An 18,436-nucleotide genomic window follows, 5' to 3' on the forward strand; every position below is an offset into this window, starting at 1 on the left:
TCTGATTGAGCCTGGTGTGGAAATAATGGCTGATAGGGGTTTCAAACATGTGGAAAAGGATATATCAGAGAAAGGAGCTATGTTGGTTAGACCACCAAGTGTAGTTGGGACAGAAAGTTTTAGTGAGGCAGATGCTCGGTTAACCAAGCAGGAGCCTATTCCTCCATTCACTTTTTACTTGGTACTTTGTACTTTTCACTTGGTACTTTGAGATTCTGTTCCACCATCATTTTTTGAAAAGTAAAACGCAAAGTGAAATAAAAAGTGAGAAGTTAGTGAACTGCCACCACTTTTTGGGTATTTCTGTTCCACCAAACATATGATTTGCAAAGTGAAAGTGAAAAGTGCGTTCTTTTTAGCTATTTTTTCGCCAAGAACATTTTCACTCTGCATTTACAATAATTACAATTTTTTACTAGTTATATTTTATTGTCCTTGATTTAATAATAATTTCTCTTTGATTTTTATTACCTACCTATATTATTATTATACCATAGCTCTTAAGTTCTATATTGTATTTCTATGAAGTGTTTTTTTTTTTTGCAAAGTTTATGTGTCGTGTGTCCAAACATAGTCGACCGGCCGTCGATCGATCATAGATTCAGAATAAATTCATATTCGACCGTCGACCATGTGTGGACAAGTGGACATACTTTAATAAATAAGACCATTCATTCATTGTTTATTCGTGGAAGAATCAGGTGCCAGAGCATCGGGTTTTCTGTAAACAAGTCAATTTTTTCCATACATGGAGTAATTTTTTCTTTTCACTTGTGTACTCACTGCTAATCCCTCTTCTTTTTCCCCGTCTACTGTCTAACCCCAATCTATCGTACGTCATTTCCCTGTCGTCCCTAAAAAAAAAAAAAAATAAAAAATCGTGTGAAATTCCATCTTCTCGGTAAAATGTGGGAACCGATCTCGATATTTCCTGGATGCACAGGAAACACACAGATTTGATGGTAGCAGGAAATACAAGGTCCGTATGCCAGAGCAACAGGAATTCAAAAGGTTTCGTATATGTTACAGGAATTCAAAAGGTCTCATATGCCACAGGAATTCAAAATGTATCATATATGTTACAGGAATGTATATGTTACAGGAATTCAAAAGGTCTCATATGCCACAGGAATTCAAAATGTATCATATATGTTACAGGAAATTTTTTGCAAAGTTTATGTGTCGTGTGTCCAAACTTAGTCGACCGGCCGTCGATCGTTCATAGATTCAGAATAAATTCATATTCGACCGTCGACTATGTGTGGACATACTTTAATAAATAAGACAATTCATTCATTCATTGTTTATTCGTGGAAGAATCAGGTGCCAGAGCATCGGGTTTTCTGTAAACAAGTCAATTTTTTCCATACATGGAGTAAGTATGATTACTGATCGTGGGAGTTACCCTCGTTAATAAACTCTTGACGTTCGCACGCCTGTCGGCGCGCTTGATAACAGCATCACAGTAAAGTCTCGGGATCATCATCTTTATCTTTACCTATTGTTCTCTTCAATACACTTGAACTTAGGGAGTAGAGGAACCGAACTAAAATTATTTGTTTACCAAATCTCCGAGGACAGTGGAAAGATTTAGGAGACTAGAGTTAGGGTTCTTAAGATCCCGAGTATTAGTCATGGTCATGACATAATATAATACGTATGTAGCTAGATCCCAGTATATTCATAGCATACATATGTAGGTATTACAAGTAGATGTAGGAGTTCAGAGATTTGTCATCCAACGTAATACCATAAGGATGACAAGGCAGTTTAATGGCTGATCTTATATATGTAGCTAGATCCCAGTATATTCATAGCATACATAGGTATTACAAGTAGATGTAGGAGTTCAGAGATTTGTCATCCAACGTAATACCATAAGGATGACAAGGCAGTTTAATGGCCGATTTTACCACTGAGAGCTAACATAGTATCAATGGTTTTCTTTGACGTCACATATTTGATTTACACAGGCCAGTATTTCTTAAACCAGAGGTTCTCAAACTGGGGGGCGCGAGATTTTCCTATAACAAAAATCAAATTTATACCAAAATTACCTACCAGGTACTTATGATCTTATACCACTGAGAGCTAACATAGTATCAATGGTTTTCTTTGACGTCACATATTTGATTTACACAGGCCAGTATTCCTTAAACCAGAGGTTCTCAAACTGGGGGGCGCGAGATTTTCCTATAACAAAAATCAAATTTATACCAAAATTACCTACCAGGTACTTAGTCTCCAACTCTAGTATTTTAATTATGTTAACATTGATTAATTCTTGTCAGAAATTAGTCTACCCTGCTTATTATCACTGTTGTTTCACCTTATGAGGGATTTGAACCATAAACCTCCAGTTCTCTGAAATTCCTCCCGCGCTAACTGCTTGAGCCACTGAGGTTGGTTCGTTTTGTTATTTCATAAAACCTATAAATAGGTAACCTACTTACTTGAATATAAAAAAAATATTCGAAGTTTCAAATTCTCGTTTTGTTATTCCATAAAACCCATAGGTAAAAAGAGGGGTTGGGTAAGTTAGGAGGGGGCGTGAAAAAATGAGAATATGCCAAAAGGGGGCGCCATGCAAAAAAAAGTTTGAGAACCACTGCCTTAAATTCTGGACTAAAAACTCTCTGTGGTAAGATTGGGCATAAATGTAGTTTGGGGAAGACTGAGCTATGTAAAAAAAAAAGAATGGTATAAGGTAATTTTGTTTTTTATGCCTCAACAGACATCCCTAACAGTGGTTATTCTTGTTTCTCAATTTTGAGTAAAGAAGCAAAAGTGAAGCCCGAGCCCCGAGGGGAGCCCCGGGGGCTAAACAGCCATGGTATATCAATGTCATACCTAGATCCTCAGTCTCAGTAACATAATATATCTATCCTCCCAAAGCATTCTTAATATTTGTTTGAATTAGCCAAGGACCGACCGAACAGAATATTTCAATTATTATTTTATTTTAAGAGGTTTGACAGAGGGAACTGTAACTGCTATGGGGAGCCCCGGGGGCTAAACAGCCCTGGTATATCAATGTCATAGATCCTCCTCAGTCTCAGTAACATAATATATCTATCCTCCCAAAGCATTCTTAATATTTGTTTGAACTTTGAATTAGCCAAGGACCGACCGAACAGAATATTTCAATTATTATTTTATTTTAAGAGGTTTGACAGAGGGAACTGTAACTGCTATGTCCATCAGGATGATATCCGCCCCGGGCGGGAATCGAACCCGCGGCCTAGCGCTTACAAGGCAGACGCACTACCAACTAAACAGAGGGAACTGTAACTGCTATGGTCTTATCGTCCCGAAATCGAAGAGAGAAGGAAGACAGGATAGGAGAAAGCCAGCCGTTCCAAGAACGAACATTATTCCATCAGGATGATATCCGCCCCGGGCGGGAATCGATATCCGCCCCGGGCGCTTACAAGGCAGACGCACTACCAACTAAGCTAACTAGGCTGGCGAATTATTATTTTCCAAGACGTGGTTTAAAGCTTTACATAAAGAAATACCAGCGCGTGTTCAATACATCTCACACTTGAAATACGAATACCATTCACAACCCACAAATGGGACTTTATTTTTAGTCTTAGCCGACAGTATAAATAAGGTATATTAAATAAAAATAAAAAATAATATCTTGGGGGAGACAAATGAAGAAATCTACACCCTAGATTTTATTTCTATGTACATATGTAGTTTACCGTCAACTTCCTCTCTCTCTTTCTACACAAGGTCCGTCATATTGTACGTGATAGAGGGGGACATCTGTTTCTGTTAGGTTAGGTAGCTCTTTTAGGAGGCAATTTTTTATAATATCTTGGGGGAGACAAATGAAGAAATCTACACCCTAGATTTTATTTCTATTTACATATGTAGTTTACCGTCAACTTCCTCTCTCTCTATCTACACAAGGTCCGTCATATTGTACGTGATAGAGGGGGACATCTGTTTCTGTTAGGTTAGGTAGCTCTTTTAGGAGGATTCAATATTTCAATTCAAGATTTATTAGAACGCACCGAGATGTGTTTGAGTTTTGATTTGTGGTTTAGGTAGCTCTTTTAGGAGGATTCAATATTTCAATTCAAGATTTATTAGAACGCACCGAGATGTGTTTGAGTTTTGATTTGTGGTTCTTTATTATATTACCAAGGGGTACGTCTGTTCTGGGGCAAGGAATTTCTGTAGTCATTGAAGATAACACTATTGGAAGGGTTCAGTATACGTATACCCTGTTTAGTGTTTATACAGCCTGAGTGAGACTTTCTGCTAATGAACTTTATACGGTACATCCGACAAACTCAATGTTCATTGCCTAACAGGAGAAGTACTTATGAAAATGTACTTATTTACCTATTATTTAATTTCTTCTTTGAAATATTTCGTTCAAGTGGTTCATGAAAATGTGAAAGAATGTATTTTTACAAGGTACCTTATTTATGTACTTATTTACCTATTATTTAATTTCTTCTTTGAAATATTTCGTTCAAGTGGTTCATGAAAATGTGAAAGAATGTATTTTTACAAATTATTATATGCTGGTTGCTGAGTTCCCTATATCTAGTCATTGCTGTTGTAAGTAATACCACGTTTATATTATGACCACAAGGAATCAATGGGATCCATTTTTCACCATCAGGATTGAAAATCAAAGGTTTTAATTTTTGGGTCTGAATTTCAATATTAGTTAATTTGTGGGGCCTATTTGAAGCACAAATCACCGATCAAAATTAATTTCCTAGTGTCGGTACTTCCCCTATTAGCAGAAGAACATGGAGAAATTAAAATTTGAATAAACCATAACTCCGACCCTGGTTATTGTTGTGTATGATGGTGGTTTCGAACCAGTGTATTTCGGTTTTCCAATATCCAATATTGGCTAGAGTGAATGGATTCAATCCTCAGCTGTCGGTACTTCCCCTATTAGCAGAAGAACATGGAGAAATTAAAATTTGAATAAACCATAACTCCGACCCTGGTTATCAGATCCAGATCAAAAATAAACCAAAGAATTTGATTTTTATGCTGTTTTACATGTGTGTCATAACGAGTTGGTTCCTCTTCAAAGATCCAGATCAAAAATAAACCAAAGAATTTGATTTTTATGCTGTTTTACATGTGTGTCATAACGAGTTGGTTCCTCCTCAAGATTTTAAAAATGGTCCCCAGGGGCTGACTCAGGGCTCCACCTGAAATTTGACAACTATGTACTTCAAAAAGAAAAGAAAAAATCTTAATCCGTTCAAAAACATTTGGAATACTTTGTAGAGTCACCACATACTGCAAAATCACTTGACTACTGAACCCTGTTGAAAATATTTCATTGTTGATTGATTATTACAGGCTACAGGAGATGTATGTATGTCACCAGATAGGTTCCTGGAGCGACAGTCACCCCCACCTGTCAGGTTACAGATGGATATCCTAGCATACTACCTTACCTGTGAAACATCGCGCACTAATCCATTCCATGTAGTCGTCAAACGGGTAAGACCATAAAATAATATCATCTTCAAAATAGTAAGCTATAAAGTAGTTGGGAAAATAGAAAAATCCACTTTCTGTACCGGGTTTCATTTCAATGTTAAAACCGAGGGAAAGAATTTGGAGTAACATTGAAGCCCAAAAATGTTACTTTCAAATTTTCAATATAAGTAGGTTCTGAAATGAAAACTAGATAGGTATTTCATGTACCAAGGGGGACATTTATTAGATCCTATTTTCTTCGTCGTCGTTTTTTTTTTTTTTTTTTTTTTTTTTCAATCTTGGACATCCTTACCACGGAGGTGAAGTTAGCCTCCAACCTCATGTCTGGACTACCCGCCATCTTGAATTGTCAACCCATCAATCGCGAGTATATTCACGCTTTGCAGTCTACTTGTGACACAGCACTGTAAGTAATTCATCTCAGCTCAGCTTTAGGGATTTCATATTTCCAAGAGCTCTTGGAATTAAGGAAACTGGCTTCATATCAAATGGTTCCCTTAGTGCTGGTGCAGGCATTTTCATTCAGTTATTTTTTCTCCAAAAAGGTCCAAAATTGCTGCTATAAAAATTGCCCTACAACACATCCTCTATGAAACAAATCAATTTGAAAATGTTTAAATCTTGATTGAATGAATAATTGTATGATTTCCTATGTTTTTAGATTTGGATTGGCTCTCATGTTGTTAGCTATGGCAGTGGCGGGATTCTTCTTTACTGTTCTAGTTTGGCTAGACTCACACACCTGGATTTACATCAGGAAAAAGTAAGTTCTTCAATGAAATCCCAGCGCACGGCAGTGCGCCAGGCCAAGTTACAGTAAGCACGCATAGATATAGAGGCGCAAAAACCGCAATTTTTTTACTCATTCATTCACTCAGTCACTCATCAAAATGTTGAGGCACTTCCCGATGTCGTATAAACTTGAAATTTGGCAGGATGATAGGTCTTGATAAGTAAGTAAAGGGAAAAATCTGAAATTCGGCAAAAGTTGCACTTGGCTCCGCCCACAGGCGGAAATAACCGCTTTTTGGCGGTTTTCACTAGAAATACTCCTCATGGAAAGAATAGAGTTTTCTCCTGTTACAGGTGTGGTGAACCTGGACACTACGCGAACAGATTATCGAAAAAAATATGAGAGAATTCAATGAAATTCTGTATTTCATGAGGTTATAGACTGGATTTACATCAGGAAAGTGTAAGTTCTTCAATGAAATTCTATATTTCATGAGGTTATAGACTGGATTTAGATCAGGAAAGAGTAAGTTCTTCAATGAAATTCTATATTTCATGAGATCATAGATTAAATTTACATCAGGAAACATCTGGACTTACCTCTCCGGTGATGTTTGACAGATTTTACAATATGTTGTTGTTGTTGTTTTCAAATGCTCGGAGTTGACTATTAGGTCATTTTCCCTCGTGCATCCCAATACTTTGCTACCAAGTTGTCGGGATTTACATCAGGAAACATCTGGACTTACCTCTCCGGTGATGTTTGACAGATTTTACAATATTTGTCATATTATAATGTTTTTCATTTTACAATATCTCACATTGTTCCTGTTGTTTGTTTTCAGACGTGAATACTTGCAAGTGGATGAGCAGGATCCCTACACGGATATTTGTCATATTATTATGTTTTTCATTTTACAATATCTCACATTGTTCCTGTTGTTTGTTTTCAGACGTGAATACTTGCAAGTGGATGAGCAGGATCCCTACATGCCACCATCAGCTGCTAGTCAAGCCATTGCAGCACGTACAATGAGACCTCCGCAAGGGTAGCCTTCCTTTATATCTTTCCTTTTAGTCCGGGTTCGATAAATAAATATGTAACAACAACAAAAAAATCTTTAAAGTATTATTTAATTTCGAATACAGTTGTTGGTCATTGTGATTATTATTACCATTACAAGACTTGTTTTGTTAGGAAAATATGTATGAATTATCCTTTGTAATCCCTTGAGTTCGTGAATACTGATTTCTTCCCATACTCCTCAGTGTTAAAATCAACTCAACTCTATTGTCCTGTGTGTGTTCTAGGGATATCTATGGCCGAAGTCCCGGGGTGGGAGGGGGGGTGGGGCCAGGAAACATGGGTACATTACGAGCCTCAAGTAGGGGGGCACCCCTGCCATCAGCACCGCAACATCCTCAGTACGCGACTTTGAATAGAAAGTTCCGCACCCTAGAGCACCCTGGTGTCGGTAAGTACAACTACATCGTACCAATTTTATTTATTTACAAGCAGGCTCCGGCCGCTTGCGCGTGGCTGAGGCATGGCCGTATGCATAGAGGCATGGCCGTAGGTGACCGTATCGTACCGCACCTGACTATACTTGACTGTACCTAATCGTATCTGACTGTTCCGTACCGTATCGTACTTGACCGTACCTATGTCGTATTTAAATAAACTTGAAACTCTCCTTAATGTAATCCTGCTGTTGATGACACCCAGTGATTAAATCGCAATAGGTAAAATGTACATGTACAATTGTACCTACATCTTAAAGATTTATACGTACTTCCCTTATATAAACCTATACCTACCTATTTCTGTTCCTAGCTTGTCTATTATGCAAGACTGCGCTAGTATTTCCTCTTCTTCCCTTTCTCTTTTTTCATTTCTCTTTCATGCTCTTCTTTTTCCCTCATAATTTTATTTACCATTGTTTTGATTATTTTCTATTCTCTTCCAGATCTCAGCATACATTCCACCATATTGCACCCATTTAACTGAGTGTTATGTTGTCTAGTAGCTTCGTTTCTTTCAGCATATGTCGTATTTAAATACACTTGAAACTCTCCTTAATGTAATCCTGCTGTTGATGACACCCAGTGATTAAATCGCAATAGGTAAAATGTACATGTACAATTGTACCGTTCTTAAGAATTTAATTACAATCAATGGATATAAACATGGAGGAGTATAAAACTTAGCTGAGATATATCCGATGTGATGTATTCATTATGAATGTCTAGGTGTGATGTCTATTTCTGCAAGTTTTAGTTCTGTAGCCCCTTCGGTAAATACCTTTGAAATGAATTTTCTATTTCTAGCACATGAAAATGAACTATCAGTTGCAGAATGAGAAGTGTGGAAAACCCCTTAATATATTAAGAGGTAGAGGACTTGATTCGTAGATTCCTATATATGCTTAACCCATCTTTTGGGGATGTTTGTCCCTACACCTAAGCCTCAGGTGGGCTTTTTGTGTTTGGAGTCAAGCTGAAATATAAATATATGCTTAACCCATCTTTTGGGGATGTTTGTCCCTACACCTAAGCCTCAGGTGGGCTTTTTGTGTTTGGAGTCAAGCTGAAATATTATATGAGGTGTCATGAGATTGACTTAACAAGGCCCGCTCAATTTACATTAAATATTTCAATTAGTAAATATTTTGTATTTATAAATTATTATTGTAGCTACTAAGTTGTGTATATAGTTATTTTGTTTCCTATGTCATTGTAAATGTTTGTTATTCATGTAAATGCAATTGTCCGTTGAGTGAGGAGGAAATGTATTGAGAATTAGAGAGAGATTATTCTGTTACCATATTCAAAGTGTTCTCTTGATATGTATTTGTAAGCTGTGGTTGTTTCATTTAAAGTGACCGAGGTGGTACAAGTCTAACTAATTGTTTTCCTTTTCGTTCTCAGAAGACTTTTATGAAGCCCAACAAAAATTTCTATTTCTAGGAAAATATTTGGAATGTCTTTTCAACCTATTCTAGGAGATATTTTGCCTTTTTGTCTCCATTTCTGAATGTGTAAGCAGGATATATGTATTTTATTCTAATCTAGGACTGTACACAACACATGAGGTTAGTAGGAGATAAGGAAATATTCTAGAAGGCGATGTGTCTTTTCAACCTATTCTAGGAGATATTTTGCCTTTTTGTCTCCATTTCTGAATGTGTAAGTAAGCAAGCAGGATATATGTATTTTATTCTAATCTAGGACTGTACACAACACATGAGGTTAGTAGGAGATAAGGAAATATTCTAGAAGGCGATTCTAACTGAGACAAGTTTCGTAATAGAGTTAAATCGCATATGAGTTTTATTTTGATTATCAAATAGTCTCTATTTGGTGCAAAAGGTTACCTAAATAGGTACATGATTATGATTATACTGTAACTCTCACTACCTGGAACTTGATCCAGATAAAACCGGAGAAATCGTTTATCTTCTTGTCGTTATCTCCCTACCAGTATGTAATATGTATGTACTCATCAGTGGAGGTTCATCATCTATGCTGAGACCTTCTTAATCCAGAAGTTTATGTGCTTAGGGTTTGGCGGGAAAATGAAATGTTTATTTACCTTTCACTGTGATCTGTTTGATATTTCATGGGAAATCTCACATCCAACTGACAATGGTAAACTATTGACGAAACTGAAAATTGATAACTATTCCCACATGAATAAACTAGTGCGTTTTTATTTTTCCTTTCCCTTGTTATTTCAATGTTGAATCAACACATACACACGAAACAAACTGCCAAATTCCAATTGTTCTTCTTTTTGTACATTTTTCTACATGATTTTTTCTATCAACTATTAAAAAAATCCTTTTCAAAGAAAAAAGTCTCTCCCTTTCAATAATATACAAATTTAATTTATTATTTTAATTAAAAAAGGTAGTTTTATTTAATTTTCCTTCTTCTCTTACTCTGTACAATTCAAATGTAAAGTATATTGTAGGGATTAGTCAATAGTCAGAAAGAAAAAAGTCTCTCCCTTTCAATAATATACAAATTTAATTTATTATTTTAATTAAAAAAAGGTAGTTTTATTTAATTTTCCTTCTTCTCTTACTCTGTACAATTCAAATGTAAAGTATATTGTAGGGATTAGTCAATAGTCATATTATAAGGAAACAATTTAGTCATTTTTTGTAAGATTTATTTTATTTTTAAATTTACCAATTATAAAATGTAAAGACATGAAATTTATTTATTATTAGGCTCTCGCACATACGGTAATAATAAATTAATAAATATATAATAGAATACCTCATTTCTTTCTCCTCTCCCTCTCTCTCTAGTTAATAACTGTATACAGTGTATACCCAATTATTTTTCCGTGACCAATATTCAAAAAATCAAAACTTATTCTTTTGAACAGTTATCGACTTTTTATTATACACTACAAAATCTTCTCTGGTGAAAGAACTCGGGCTTCAAATGAGATTTTAAGAAAGATAAAAGAATATGATATGTAGGACTGGTGAGGATATACCACCGAGGTATTATGCCGATGTATTGGGTATAAAATAGACCACTTCTTATGTATCTAAGTGTGAAGTTATTTTGGACAAAAACATGTGGACTAGACGATTATTTGTTAGGTTTATATTAGACATCCTATGTATTAACATTATTCTTACCGTTTCTATTATTACTGGATACTAGGTATTTGCTAGCGGACTATATTACACCTAATGCTCAATACCTGAATCCTGACAGTCGCTATTCGCTAACAACAACAACAACAACAATAACAACATTATAAGTTTAAATCACAAAACACTGTTTGTGCTTTTTAAAAAGCTTTATTTTTTTATTCCCAAAATTTAATTAAACTTTAAAAAACTTATTCTAATTCCAAATAATAAAATAATGTGAAATTCAATGTATTAAAATTGATTAAACGAATATGATTTAAATGAGAGAGTAAAAATGATAAATTGAGAAATAATAAAATAATACGAGATTTCAAGTCGGTGGCCTAACGTCAAAAAAGCTGCATTTCGTCAGGAAAGCACCAAATTTGGCATGGACCTTTATTTTAAAATAATACGAGATTTCAGTAAGTCCCTGCACGATGCAGTACACAACAACTCTCTCACTAAGATCCAACAGAACTGACTGGTTTCCAGTCAGCAGCTAGGGAAACAATTAATAGTAAGACAGTTGTTGAGTCAGCATAACTGTCTACCATAACTTATATTAATATGTGGTAATCAGAACGGAATCGCTATGAAATTATGAGATTTCAGTAAGTCCCTGCACGATGCAGTACACAACAACTCTCTCACTAAGATCTAACAGAACTGACTGGTTTCCAGTCAGCACAGCAGCTAGGGAAACAATAGTAAGACAGTTGTTGAGTCAGCATAACTGTCTACCATAACTTATATTAATATGTGGTAATCAGAACGGAATCGCTATGAAATTATGATGTAGACTTGAAGTAGAATTGAACATTTGTTCTCGTTCAAACAGTTATGTTTGAATAATAATTATTCGTATTAACCTCAAACGTAAGTCATTTTAAGAACATCGAATCGTGTCGGAAGGAAGAATTAACTATCCTATATTTTTTTTGTATTGACTATCCTATATTTTTTTTGTATTGACAAGTGTAGAATAGTCGCGTGTGATAACTGCTAATATATTATGATTTGTTGTTCCTTGCAGGTAATCGTCGTAATGACAATGGTAGTACAGGTATGATGATGGGTAACAACTACTCCTCTCATACATTAGGACATAAGAAATTCCAACGCGACGGACCAGGACAATATTCCACACTGAGCAAGAAATGCAAAACACTCGAGTCTTCAGATTTCTACTGAGATTCGGCCCCAGTCAATCCGACACCTCTGCTGGATCTACCTCTACATCATCAACCCCCTAGACCCCCCACACATCTAGGTAAGTCTAAATTACCAATCTACCTCAAATTTTATTGAAAAAATATCCTATATGTGTTGAACACTCTGGCCAAATGTCGTCCAAATCGGACAAAACTGATGGAGAGGTATGATGAAACGGAAAACTTGGGAACAATTGGTAGCTGATTCTCATTGTGTATCATTTTATTTGACAAAGGCCTAATAATGTACTTATTGTTCCCTCACAGGTATACGACCTGCTCAGACCCCCACCCTCATTGTGTATCATTTTATTTGACAAAGGCCTAATAATGTACTTATTGTTCCCTCACAGGTATACGACCTGCTCAGACCCCCACCAGTGCTGCACACACGCCACTCACACCCATGAGTCACCCACAAGTCCTGGGCATACCCGCACAAACACCCACCATCCCTACCGTTGCTCAGACTGTGGTCACACCTACCGTTCCTAAACTATCAACCTTCTCCAACTATGCCATCACTGAACTCTAAATGAATTGCACTAGAACTACTCAACTATGTATAACCAAATAAATACTGAACTCAAGTGAAATACATAACTTGAGTAGTAGTTGTAAACTGGTAAGCACAATGTTTTAGGACTTTCTAGTCTCCTGTTGACTTTATTCAAACTTTACCTTTACACTCTTACATCGAAGTCCATTTTGTATTAATTTGTCTATTAGTAAATAACGATTCTTTTTGGTTCAATTTGCAGTTTACCGTATAGAATAGAATATACCTTGTTTATACTACCAGCATAGGACTGAAAAGTCCCTTTACCCTCGCAGTCTAAACAAGGTCTTATATATTTGATTGGTAATAACATTACATTTTATGGTACAATAATCAAGACCTGTTTAAATTTAAAAAAAAAACGTAGTGTTTCTTAAATTCAACATGATACTCATGATCCTAGTACAGTAAAACCTCGATTATATCAATCTCCATTATATCTTTAAAAAAAAACGTAGTGTTTCTTAAATTCAACATGATACTCATGATCCTAGTACAGTAAAACCTCGATTATATCAATCTCCATTATATCAACCTCGATTATATCAATCTCCATTATATCAATCTCCATTATATTAACTCTATTATATCAACTTCCCTATTTTCTGTTTTTCCTATCTTCCCTATTCTTTCTTCTTTTCTTCCCTATTTTGTTCTTTTGTACCACTAAATTTGGCCCTATTTTCATTGTTTTATACGGAATTTCGATTATATCAACTTTTATAATGTACCACTAAATTTGGCCCTATTTTCATTGTTTTATACGGAATTTCGATTATATCAACTTTTTTACAGAATTTCGATAATATCAACTACCCTCGGTCCCAATTAGTTGATATAATCGAGGTTTTACTGTACTCTAGTTATTCAATAGCAGTGAGTTATATTGTAGTAGACATGTTTGTGTAATACCATTTTCCTTCTTATTCCTTATACCAAGAGCGTCCTAACGTTCGCGCGCCTCCCAATATACAATACAATACACTTGACTTGATTCATGGACTAGAAACACAAAGACAAAAATGTCAAGTATAAATTTTCGCTTCTTGTGTTTTTGGTGTTGAATACTTCTAGTAGGTAAGACATTTCTATGCTTATAACTTGTAACCTCATGTTTCCCCACTAGAGCTCAACCAAAATCTCAGGTGTATTCAAATGGTGTGTGCGCTTATAATTTGGTTTTAACTTCTCATAGAATAAGAATTAGTAGTACGGCTGTGCGGTAGATTATGGAAGAGTACCGGTGGTTTGAAAGCAAAAAAAAAAAAAGTTCTTAAGAATTTAATTACAATCAATGGATATAAACATGGAGGAGTATAAAACTTAGCTGAGATATATCCGATGTGATCTCATTTCTGATAAATTGCTTGAGAATATGTCCGGGTACCCTTTTAAGTGTTCTGATTTAAATCTGTCTGTGTGTATGTCACGCTAAATAGACCTTTGGTTGTCCTCTTTTCACGCAAAAACGGCTCGACCGATTTTGATGAAATTTTTTGTGGTTTTTAAGAAAAAATCGTGAATCGTAATAGTATGAAATTAGGTAATTATTAGACCTAGGAATGTATTCTTACTTACCTATGCACATCAAAGTCGAAAATATTTCTTTGTTTACGTATTCATTCTTGAAATTTTCAATATTACCTATTGATTTCTATGTAAATATTCAATTGTAAAAAAAAATCTGCATTTTCTGTACACATAAATATACTTTTGTACTTTAATCCTCCTTTCCTTTTAAATTTTTTATACTGAATTATTTTTAGTCGACATTATTTGAGACAATTATTATTCCTTTCATTTTGTATTTCCCTCTCATTTTTACTTTTTCATTTGATTACAATAAAATTATTTATTACCTATATGAAATTATTTGAATTATATTAATTTTCAACCTGTATTAAATGCATTTAAAATTTTGATTTTGTTATGAATTAGCGAAAGATAAATTCTAAAGAAGGAACTGTTAGTGCTGTGTGCATTGTTGCTTTGCAATGGATTCTACGACAAATCTGAAAGAATTTATCTTCTTATAAACTCATGGAGCTGTTGTGTGCAGAGCAGACATCATTACTTGAACGTTCAATCCAAGTCAATACGACATTGCTGTGTTTGTAATCAGTCAGTTCCTTCATACTGTAGATGCAGAGCAGACATCATTACTTGAACGTTCAATCCAAGTCAATACGACATTGCTGTGTTTGTAATCAGTCAGTTCCTTCATACTGTAGCATCAATCCTTGAAAACAAATGGCCTTTCTTACTTCTGATATGAATTGAGTGTAAACGAGAAATCCATGTTTAGTTGTTCCAACAATACCTACAACCCAGTGAGAGCGAGAAATAATTTCAGAAGCTTGGTAATGCTATTGTTTTCAAAATATCTCTCTTTAATTTATTTATGGCTAGGTTCACAATCTGCGTTTGAGTTACTCTAATTTCTGCTAATTTCAAAGTTTAAAATCAAACAGTCAGTTGAGTTTAAGTTAATCTGATTTCAGCTAAATTTTAATCCAAAGTTCAATGAGATGAGTTTGAACTTGGATTGTACTCCTGGCTATTAAAATAATTATGTACTGTAAAATAAATAAATTTATAAAGTAATATTATTTATTATGATTACTATATGCAATTTTAAATATCCTCTTTTATATCTGACTTTTTAGTGTAGTTAAGGTTAATAATATGTACTAAAACAAATGAATTTTAGTACCTACCAATTTTATTTATTTACAAGCAGGCTCCGGCCGCTTGCGCGTGGCTGAGGCATGGCCGTATGCATAGAGGCATGGCCGTAGGTGACCGTATCGTACCGCACCTGACTATACTTGACTGTACCTAATCGTATCTGACTGTTCCGTACCGTATCGTACTTGACCGTACCTATGTCGTATTTAAATAAACTTGAAACTCTCCTTAATGTAATCCTGCTGTTGATGACACCCAGTGATTAAATCGCAATAGGTAAAATGTACATGTACAATTGTACCTACATCTTAAAGATTTATACGTACTTCCCTTATATAAACCTATACCTACCTATTTCTGTTCCTAGCTTGTCTATTATGCAAGACTGCGCTAGTATTTCCTCTTCTTCCCTTTCTCTTTTTTCATTTCTCTTTCATGCTCTTCTTTTTCCCTCATAATTTTATTTACCATTGTTTTGATTATTTTCTATTCTCTTCCAGATCTCAGCATACATTCCACCATATTGCACCCATTTAACTGAGTGTTATGTTGTCTAGTAGCTTCGTTTCTTTCAGCATCGCACCTTGGACATATGAACAATGTATGTTCTGCTGTATCCGATGGTTCGGAGTCTGACACTTCCCAATTCTATGGATATACGCTTGAAAGCATTGTCAGGACATGGAGTCCTGACAACGCCTGTGTTATCCTAAAGTCAGTCTCTCCAACCTTCCTCTCATACCATGGCTTTATGTTTCTCATTAGATTTCTTGTCCATTGCCCTGTAACTGCCTGTTCCCATCTTTGTTGCCACCTTTCTAATAATGTATTACTTCTCAATGCATCCTTTTCTTCCCTGGTTTTCCTAAAGCTAAGAGCTGTCTCCTCTACCTGTAGATAAATAGGTATAACCCGAGCTATTACTGCCGTCTCCGTTGATACCGTCCTGTATGCAGAGCATACCCTTAGGATGAATAAAATTTCCTTTGGGTACTTTTTCTGTCTGTACGTTTGAAACTTTAGACAACTTGCCCAAGCTGGCGCTGCGTACACGATTGCACTATCTGCTGTTGTCTGAAGTACTCTGCGTTTATTTTCTGAGACAGATACAAGTGGAAGGACGAAGAACGAGAGGTAGGCCGAAGAAAAAGTGGGAACATTGTGTGAACAAGGACCTGGAAGAGCAGGGTTTATCAGAGGAAGATGTAAATAACCGAGGCAGATGGAAGCTGCTATCAAAAAACGCCGACCCCACTTGAGTGGGAAAAGGCTAAGAAGAAGAAGGAAGAAGAAGAAGATAAAACAGGTACCATAATATGTACCTACTGGTCTAGGGGGTTAACTTGGGGTAAAGCACTGAGTAGGTATTTATAAAGAAGGAAGAAGGAGAAGAAGAAGAAGAAGAAGATAAAACAGGTACCATAATATGTACCTACTGGTCTAGGGGGTTAACTTGGGGTAAAGCACTGAGTAGGTATTTATACATGTTACCACTTTTTCTGCTAATTCTTCTCTCTTAACAATTGATTAAACAATGGTACGTCCTTGATTGAAATTTCAAGTTTCCGATAGTATATTAAGGAGCGCGGTAGCGCTCCTCTTAACAATTGATTAAACAATGGTACGTCCTTGATTGAAATTTCAAGTTTCCGATAGTATATTAAGGAGCGCGGTAGCGCTCCGCCCCGCCAAGTCAAGAAAGTTTGACCGCGCTACTAGAGATTACTACTAGACCACGTGGTCTGCTTCTGACTTCTGATAACAATATTATTCAGGGCCTTTGAAACAAATCATTTAGCCGGGAACCTGAGAATGCTAAGGAGTTTTATATTTTTAGCTCTGGCCTTAAAGGAAAGGCTACATAATGTAGTACAAGGGGTCATGGCCCTTCACGTCATTGTTAAAATAATTTGATAGGTACCTCTCTTATCTCTACAATAATAAACCTAAACTAGTGATAAGCAGACAGCCCATAGGTTTGTAATGTAGAATGTTTTACTGAACCAAGCGTCTTCTAATGTTTTATCTCAACGATTTTACATTTAATGTGTCCGATTTTGAATAATAATGGCTGATATAGTAGGTATACTCGTATGCTTATTGAACTATACCTCTCTTATCTCTACAATAATAAACCTAAACTAGTGATAAGCAGACAGCCCATAGGTTTGTAATGTAGAATGTTTTACTGAACCAAGCGTCTTCTAATGTTTTATCTCAACGATTTTACATTTAATGTGTCCGATTTTGAATAATAATGGCTGATATAGTAGGTATACTCGTATGCTTATTGAACTATATTAGTGAAGAACCCCTGGCGTAGATCTAGTAAGTATAATGTAGTAGGTACTCGGTATGGACTCAAGTCCTGGAATCTGTTGTTATTTCATCAATGAAAGGTCCCTGAGTGTTGTGATTAGAAACTACACAATACCTACCTCTAGGATTTCAATAATTGATTCCTATTCTATTCCTCAGTTGAATTTAACGTTTCTATTGGATTAGACGTTCTTAAATATTACAGCCAAACCTAAGCATAAAAATAATTACCTAATAAGAATAGAACTTTAGTGAACAATAATATAAGAGCGTGTTTTTTTGTCGATAATTCTTTTATAATTCAGTGTAAAATACACGTTATTTCGCTTTCGATATAGTTAGCCTAGGTAGGTATTTGATTTAAACTATTTTTAGTAGTTTACCTTCCGTTTCACTTCGCTTTCGCGGTATGTGTAATTGTGTATTGAATTCTTCTCATCTCGATGAAAAAATAATTCATTGGTTTTTTCATACACTTCATTGTACCTATACGTAGGTACTAGCTAGGTACCTTAATATATACATAACTATTTCCCCTCACGACCGGAAAAAATATCCCACTGTAAGTTTAGTAGGTAGGTACCTACCTACATACATTTCTCATTTCTTTATTCTATGTTGAATACCTATACTTATACCCTATATGAAAAGTTTCAACTGTTTGAAGTGTTTTTACCATTTTGATAATGATCTTATGATAAAGTAATGATTGAGCCTATCAAGATGGTACCTCGTGTTTTGTCCATGTAAGTATATCTCATCAGTACCTCACCTTT

General features: G+C 35.5%; 1 protein-coding gene and 3 long non-coding RNA genes across 4 annotated transcripts in view; 3 read left to right on the forward strand and 1 right to left on the reverse strand.

The window, feature by feature from the left end:
• The window catches only part of LOC103518805 (protein tweety), a 24,428-nt gene extending 11,573 nt beyond the window's left edge, over nucleotides 1-12,855 (forward strand). The window contains exons 6-14 of the mRNA XM_026830230.1: nucleotides 1,324-1,375; nucleotides 4,519-4,581; nucleotides 5,350-5,493; nucleotides 5,772-5,899; nucleotides 6,155-6,256; nucleotides 7,179-7,274; nucleotides 7,537-7,700; nucleotides 11,917-12,153; nucleotides 12,448-12,855. Coding sequence (XP_026686031.1) covers nucleotides 1,324-1,375; nucleotides 4,519-4,581; nucleotides 5,350-5,493; nucleotides 5,772-5,899; nucleotides 6,155-6,256; nucleotides 7,179-7,274; nucleotides 7,537-7,700; nucleotides 11,917-12,074 — 907 coding nt within the window. The 3' untranslated portion in view covers nucleotides 12,075-12,153; nucleotides 12,448-12,855. The remainder of the gene's footprint in view (nucleotides 1-1,323; nucleotides 1,376-4,518; nucleotides 4,582-5,349; nucleotides 5,494-5,771; nucleotides 5,900-6,154; nucleotides 6,257-7,178; nucleotides 7,275-7,536; nucleotides 7,701-11,916; nucleotides 12,154-12,447) is intronic.
• On the reverse strand, nucleotides 8,913-9,499 carry LOC113471274. Its single transcript, XR_003394035.1, has 2 exons — nucleotides 9,367-9,499; nucleotides 8,913-9,218 (listed from the first exon to the last, which is right to left on the reverse strand). It is a non-coding gene; the product is annotated as an uncharacterized LOC113471274 (long non-coding RNA).
• On the forward strand, nucleotides 10,046-10,696 carry LOC113471273. Its single transcript, XR_003394034.1, has 2 exons — nucleotides 10,046-10,134; nucleotides 10,281-10,696. It is a non-coding gene; the product is annotated as an uncharacterized LOC113471273 (long non-coding RNA).
• Nucleotides 12,856-14,169: 1,314 nt separating the features above from the next.
• Nucleotides 14,170-15,292, forward strand: LOC113471275. Its single transcript, XR_003394036.1, has 2 exons — nucleotides 14,170-14,706; nucleotides 14,796-15,292. It is a non-coding gene; the product is annotated as an uncharacterized LOC113471275 (long non-coding RNA).
• Nucleotides 15,293-18,436: the final 3,144 nt, after the last annotated feature.

This window comes from Diaphorina citri, unplaced genomic scaffold, assembly GCF_000475195.1.
Source record: "Diaphorina citri unplaced genomic scaffold, Diaci psyllid genome assembly version 1.1 scaffold62, whole genome shotgun sequence".
Lineage (NCBI taxonomy): Eukaryota > Metazoa > Arthropoda > Insecta > Hemiptera > Psyllidae > Diaphorina > Diaphorina citri.